General features: G+C 42.6%; 1 protein-coding gene across 1 annotated transcript in view; it reads left to right on the top strand.

Moving 5' to 3' along the window:
* Nucleotides 1–7150, top strand: part of EFNA1 (ephrin A1) — a 12716-nt gene extending 5566 nt beyond the window's left edge. Inside the window, exons 2-5 of the mRNA XM_026716409.2 lie at nt 3132–3427; nt 4175–4240; nt 4974–5024; nt 5154–7150. Coding sequence (XP_026572194.1) covers nt 3132–3427; nt 4175–4240; nt 4974–5024; nt 5154–5266 — 526 coding nt within the window. The 3' untranslated portion in view covers nt 5267–7150. The remainder of the gene's footprint in view (nt 1–3131; nt 3428–4174; nt 4241–4973; nt 5025–5153) is intronic.
* Nucleotides 7151–7651: the final 501 nt, after the last annotated feature.

Genomic DNA, 7651 nt, shown 5'->3' with positions numbered 1-7651 from the left:
TGAAAGGGGAGGATGCTAAAAGTGGTTTATTGCCAAGGATCAGCCCAGCCTTGGCGGGGGCCCCGTCAGACCGGTTTGGCAGAAGCCGTAGTTTGTTCATTCCTTCGTTCCCAGCTGCTGCGTGGGGAAGCAGATAAACCTTTAATAACTAACTTCACCTTTGGAATGTCGCTCGGCGTGGATCCTCTGGAAATTGGGATATGCTCGCTTAAAAGATCATTTTTTTTGGGGGGGGAGGCTATCCATCCTATCCAGCAAAACAAACCAGCATTTCTCCCTTCCGAGGTTTAACGTCCTGCCTGGTCTTTGGGGCCAACATAAACCAGCTTTCGTGGTTTACCTTCCTTTGAATCCTTTGCAAGGAACAGTCACGCAGAGGTTTTGCTTGCTTTCGGGGGAGGACGAGGCATCCACACCTTTTGTTCCCCTTGTTCATTGAGTGGAGCTTGGGCTTTTTTTGTTTTTGTTTTGGTTGGGTTGGACTAGATGACCCACAAGGTCCCTTCCAACTCTGTTAATCTGTAATCTGAAACAGAAGTTGCCCTCGGAAAGGTGTGGGAGCTTCATCCCTGGAAGCTTTGGAGAAGAGACTGAACTGCCATCCATCAAAATGACCAATCTGCTTGGCTGGTGGGGGGTTGGGGTTGGACTAGATGACCTCCAAGGTTCCTTCCAACTCTGTTAAATCTGTATAGGATGGGGATCACGTGACACACACACCCCCTCCGGGGTTTGGATTGGCATAAACGCATACCGGTTGCCAAGCGCCTGGCTTTTTGTGATCACGTGACCGTAGGGAATTCTGCGACGGTCATAAGCACGCGGATTTGTCCTAAGTGCCCTTTTATATCTTCTCCCAGGAACTTTGGTCACTTTTTTTAAAAAAAATGGTCGTAAGACGAGGACGCCTCGGGTTCTTCCTTTTGACCGAGGACCGAATCTGCCTGGCAGCGAAATGTCAAACGCGGAATCTTTGAACAGGAAAATATAGGAGGAATAATCAGTGTTTAAAAGATGTTGGGACCATGAAAAATGTCTAAAATACAATGTCTGGCTGTGATAAAAATCAGGGGGGCCGGAAAGAGATTTTTGCAGAGTAAGATCAAATGTTGCTTACTCTCACAAGCCTCTTGCGATATATTTGTGGGGTTTTTTTATTTAAAAAAAAATCAGATTAAAAGGGAAGTAATGCGGCTGGTGCGTGCCTTCATTGCAGTGGGGGCTTTAAATGCAGTTTATGTCACTTCTGGACCCCTCCCCACCATTGTCACCTGTAAAAATCAAGGAACTTCAGAAGGGAATGTTCTTTTTTTTTTTTTTTTTTTGCAATCATTTTATTATTTTTATTTTTTGAAACATCTCTCGGAGCGAACAATTGTGGTTCCAGGTTTTTTTCCTTTCAGGACAAACCTGAACCACGGTTACCTATTTAAATTCCTTATCCAATTCCAGAATATCATTACCTATTCGCTTTTTTTCTTTTTAAACTCTTCGTAAATTACTTTATAGCATTATCTATATTCTTAATCAATCTCTATATCCATTATGCACGTTTTCTTGCGTTCGTCAAACCCAGCCGGAGCATCTGGTTAACTGTTCAATAAACAATGATGGATAAGGAATTTAAATATATAACCATGGTCAGGTTTGTCCTGAAAGGAAAAACCTGGAACCACAACCTAATAATAATAATAATATAAATCTTGCAGAATATTTTGCAAACATCTGGGGTTAGGAGAGAATTGGAAATGAAAATGTTCAAGGAAAAACTGAAATATATTACATCCAATAAAGATGAACGAAAAGAGAATCAGAGCAAATAAAAATTAGTATTTCTTCTGGAGGGAAGAGGAAAAATTAACCACGTGCAACATGTATACTCAACTTTATGGGGGTCGAGGGAGATTTATTCCTGGATTTAAAAAAACTGGGGTCCTTTTTTTTTAATGCTTTTATGTAGGTGAAAAAAACTCCCCCACCTTTTGCCAAAATGCAGGATTATGGATTGAAACTGATTGCGAGTAATCTCAGGGTTCCTGTTTGCCTAAGTAGGAAACCCATCTTGGCTGTGGGTGATAGGAACCGTAGTTATTCCATAAAGTTTCAAAGGCTCTTTCAGGCTCTTATGGATATACTGGGAAGCTAATTCCACGACACGCTCGATTAAAAAAAAAGAAAGAAAGTGTTTTAATTCCCATTTATTGGATTTGTGAAGGCCGCCTGTTTGAAAACGACACGATTAAAAAGAGATTTAAAAAAAAACCCAGCAATGAGAAGATGGTAATGCCAGACTGAACGTATTTAAATTTCCAAGGGATGGAAGATGCAACTAGCAAATTTGGGGAAAAAATAAAACCGGAGGGAGAATCAAACTGGATTATGAAATAATGCCAGCTCTGGATTAATCTCTAAGATTTAAACTATACTTTATAGTTTAAATCTTAACATTGATTGACAGGCCTCCCTCCTTGTTATTTAGTTTCTGGGGGCCCTTCAGATGCCCTTGGTCAACCTGTATAAGGGTAGTCCTTGACTTACGACCACATTTGAGGCCGTCACTAAGCAAGTCACACCTGATTTCACATCCTTTTTTTGGTGGGGGGGTTATCTTCGTTAAGCAGAATCACCGCAGTCCTTAAAGGATCCACATAGTCATTAAACCAATCTTTGCGTTCTCCCACCCATATTAGAACAATGACAGAGTTGGAAAGGGACCTGGGAAGGTCTTCTAGTCCAACCCCAGCTCAGAATAGAGAATAACAGAGTTGGAAGGGTCCTGGGAAGGTCTTCTAGTCCAGCCCTCTGCTTAGGCAGGATATCCTTAACCCCACTTCAGACAAAGCTAGCTTCCCTCCCTCCCTGGAGCGTAGATTCCCTAAAGCGAGCTCAGTCATGAAGCGAGGCGCTCCCAGCTCTCGTTATTAAGCAAACCACACCGCCGTTGATCCAATCTGGCTTCTCTCTCTTGGCTGTAGATTCCCTCTCTCGATGAGGTATGTGTGTCTACCTTGCAGGGTTGTTGTTTGTAAGGATGATTGCCGAATTTGGAAGTTTTTTGGGAAAAAAAAAAGGATTCTGATGTTCTGTTTATATATATTTTTTAAAAGCCTTTCTTTGGATCTCGTTTTTAGGTTCCAGAGGGAGGATTACACCGTCGAGGTGCGCCTCAATGACTATTTGGACATCATCTGTCCGCACTACGAGGATAACAGCGTCCCCGCCCATGCGATGGAGCGCTACACCTTGTACCTGGTGGAACGGGAGGAGTACGACACCTGCAAACCCCGGTCTAAGGAGCAAGTTCGTTGGCAGTGCAACCGGCCGGATGCCCTTCACGGCCCCGAGCGGCTCTCCGAAAAATTCCAACGTTTCACACCGTTCACCCTCGGCAAAGAATTTCGGGAGGGCCATGAATATTATTATATCTGTAAGTCTCCTTTTCGGGGTGGTGGTGGAAAACAAACCAAAACCTCGTAGGCTTGTTGGTTTATCTGTGGCAGGAGCACCCTGATTGAAAATAAAATGTAAAAGATAAAATACTAGATTAGAACATTGGAATGGAATTAGAATTAGAATTAGAATTAGAATTAGAATAGAATAGAATAGAATAGAATAGAATAGAATAGAATAGAATAGAATAGAATAAGAAATAGAATAGAATAGAATAGAATAGAATAAGAAATAGAATAGAATAGAATCAGAAATAGAATAAGAATAGAATTAGAATAGAATTAAAATAGAATAGAATAAAGAACATAATAGAATAAGAACTAGAACAGAATAGGAATTAGAATCAGAATTAAAATGATAATAGAGAATAGAATAGAATAAGAAATAGAATAAGAAATAGAATTAGAGCAGAATTAAAAAAGAATAGAATTAGAATAAAGAATAGAATAGAATGAGAACTAGAATAGAATAGGAATTAGAATAAGAATTAGAATAGAGAATAGAATAAGATAGAATAGAATAGAACAGAGAAAGAATAGAATAGAATAGAATAATAGTTGAAAGGACCTTGGAGGTCTTCTAGTCTGACCCCCTTACTCAAACATTTTCTGTTTTTTCTGATTCTCACCAGCTGATTTTTTTAAAAAAAATATTTTCTCTGATTTTTTAAAATAAGTTTTTTCTGCTTTTTAAATATTTTTTCCTCTCTTTTTCCTTTGGTTAGCAAAACCGATTCACCGGCACCGAGATTCCTGTCTTAAATTGAGGGTGAAGGTGGTTGGGAAGAAAAGTAAGTATTTCAGCGTTGAAATATTTCTTTTTTGAGTCTCGCCGTCTCCGCTTTTTCTTTTTTTAAAAAAGTAATTCATTAGGTTTTCCTACAAAGAATATTTGTTGGACGAAGGGAGCAGCGTAGCCGCAATTATGACTTTGCCCCGTTTCATGATTCAGACTTACTCAGGGTGGTGCATACAGGTGGTTTTCATTTAGTGGCGCCTCGTTCAGCGACCGTTTAGTCGTGACAAGGATGAAAATTAATTTGACCTCTGTTCTTTCAATTTATAACCTTTGCGGGTCTGTAAAGCAAAAGGAAAGCTGAAGGAAGATTGTAAAATGAATGTTTCACTTAGGGACTGATTCATGGAATGACCAAATTGTTTTGGTCACTGAATGAGGGCAATTTGTATGGGGCGCCAGACTCTCATTTCATACCACAATAACCTTGTGAGAAGGAGGAGAGGCTGGGTGGGGGAACCATGTTACTAATTTGGGAACTGCAGCGATTCACGTAACAGCGGAAGCAGGAAAGGTCATAAAATGCAGCAGTTCTCACTTAGCGACATAAATTTGGCACTCAATTGTGGTTGTACATTTGAGGACTGCTTGTAGAGCCCCTCTGGAGAAAAAGGAGAGAGAGAAGGATGTGAGTCAAGATGGAAGGTGGGGAAGGGATTTCAGGATTCATGGTATCCAGATATTTAGGGGTTGTCTGAACTTAATGTTGTCTCTTTCTTCCGTCATAGCTCTGATACCACCTGGCCACATCCCGACGCAGAAGGGGACTCTTCAATCAGGTAGGCCCAGAAATGGAATTCTGGGAAATTGTGGGTCGGTGGGGTTGTCCTCGTTCCCAATAAAAATCTGTGGGGTGCATACGAGACAAATATTCCCTCCCTTATTTATCTCCTCGCTGATTTCCACAGACGATCCGGACACCCCGATGCGCAGCATGGGGTACAATTCCGCCCCACGGCTCGGCAGCCCGCTGCCCTTCGTCGGCCTCTTGCTATTGGTCTTCCTCTCTCGGGGGCCCTGAAGGGAATCTCACCCACCCACCCCCAAAGGAACCCCCAGATTGAGCCAGGCAGGGTGGATCCCAACGAGGTCCATGTGGCGAGCGAGACGGCAACGTGGGATCTTCAGGGTTATTGACCTCGAAACCGCCGGTAGTGCCAGGCGCGAGGAAGCGCAGTGCACGACGCAGGTATGGTAAAGACAGCATGCAAATCCTCTCTTGTTCTCGAGAGAGAGATCTCGTTGGACTCCCGGTGCGAGAAAGCAACGCGGCGAGCAGATGGCGTGTCCTCCGCGGGTCGGAGACGTGTCCTCTGCGAGTCAGGAGACACCGCGGATCCTCCGGAAGTTTGGTGGACGTTGTTGGACATTTCAAGCAAACTTCGTTGGACTTTTCGAGCAAGATATAAGATACGGGCTGCTTCCTAAACCACCCTCTCCCCTCCTGGACTTACGAGACCATGTGAATAATTTATCAGACTTAAAAAACAGGCAGGACCTGAATTTGGCGAAGACTTCCGCGCAACTCCGGTGACTTGGATTTTGTCCTCGCGATCCAGATGGGAAAGCTGCATCCAAAGGATATCGGTTCGAGAACTCGGATCAATACTATTTATTAAAAGGAAAAGAATGACAACCCCAGCAATGATTTTCCATTTTCAACGAGACTTTTATAAATATATATATATGATGAATTTAGGACAGCAAAACTCGGGTTTGTTCGCTTCGGGTTTTTGATCCGAAGGGGTGGAAAATTCTCTTTTTCAGATCTGTTTTCATTTGGGTAAGGGCTACAGATCTTGCGGAGGAGGAATCTCACGGGCTTTCTTTCTCCACTAGAGTACAAAAAACAATCGGTTAAAAACAGAGGCATCCCCCAAAATGCCACAAAAATAAAAAGTTTCGCTAGCATTTTACACAGGTAGTCCTAGACTTACGACCGCAACTGAGCCCAAATTTCCTGTTGCAAAGTGAGACGTTGGTTCAGCGAGTTTCACACACACACCCTTTTATGACTTTTGCGGCTGCAGTTGTTAAGGGAGTTTTATCAATTTTTAATCTAGTAACGGGGCTGGTGAGCAAATTCTCCCCTGACTGAAGGTTGCAAAAGGGATCGCATGATACCACCGTCATAAATCTAAACCAGTTGCCAAGCCTCTGAATTCTGTGACTGTCGGGAGGCTGCAAGGGTCGTAAGTGTGAAACGCGGTCATAAGTCACTTCTTTTCAGGGATGTCGTAACTTTGAACAGTCACTAAACGAAGGATTGTGAGTCAAGGACTACCTGTATATCTAACTAGGCTCAGCTGTTATAAGCCATAAATCAGAAATGTTATTATTGTATTCCGTGCCAACCTCGCGCTGTCCGTTGTGAGGGAAACTGCCTCTGTTCATGGAGGATCCATTTAGCTGCGAAGGACGGCCGTCCTTATTTAGTGACCGCAATGGGGACCGTCCACTTGGTCAGTCAGCGAAACGGTTGGTCAGTAAACCCCGTAGCCGCTGACCATCTCATTCCAAACTTGCTGTATGGGCCTGCAAAGGTTCTGAGCGTGAGAGAGCAGGACGCAACTTTTAAGTTTTCAAAAAGTTGCGTAACGGACACAAAACGAGGCCGTCGCTAAACGAGGAGGAGCTGTCGTGGGTTTTGATGCCAGTCATAGTCTCTCCCGAGCGATCTGCTCGCTGCGAATTGGTTCTTTAAAATCTTTGGCTGCTTAACGTTGATCAGGGAGGCGATCGCAGAAGGCGGATTTCTCAAGGAAAAGGGGACATTTATTTTCTGTTATTTTCTGTTTATTGTGGGATTTATTATTATTTGTAATTTCATATTTCTGTTTGATGCGGGATATATTTTTTTTATTGGTTTTAAAAAAAAAGAAGAATAAATAACACCCAAACAAAACTGGCTGTGGTGTGGAGTTTTACGGCGCAATCTCATTTTTGGCGGGGGATCAAGAGCTTGGGAGATCAATGGGTGGAGCCTAAAACAAGGGGTAGAGCCTGAAAATCGATTTTCTCGCCCCGAACGATCCTGTAAATGGAATTTTAAAACAAACGAAGGCCAAAAAAAAAATCGGTGGAAACTGCCTTGCTTTGATGCAATTCCACATTTTTATTTTTTACTTTAACTTCTCGCTTTCGGGAGCCCAGGTGGAAAAACTCCAGGCTAAACCTTGAAGCCTTGATAACTATTATGGTCTGTTCAAATGTCTGGCTTGATTTATTTGGGGGATATTGGCAGAGCTAGACCGTGGGATCGAACAAAACTTAACCGCTTGCCAAGACTTTTTCAAAGCTCCTTTGATGCATTTTTAAACGACGCTTTAAAATCGCCTTTTCACCTGATTTTTTTTTCCTCCCTTGCTGATCAAACACGGTTCTTTATTTCATCAAAAAGAACATC

Source organism: Pseudonaja textilis, chromosome 16 (genome assembly GCF_049901715.1).
Source record: "Pseudonaja textilis isolate UNSWEBS1 chromosome 16, rPseTex1.2, whole genome shotgun sequence".
Taxonomy (NCBI): domain Eukaryota; kingdom Metazoa; phylum Chordata; class Lepidosauria; order Squamata; family Elapidae; genus Pseudonaja; species Pseudonaja textilis.
The sequence above is the reverse complement of the archived record's forward strand: the minus strand, read 5'-3'. Positions and strand labels throughout refer to the sequence as shown.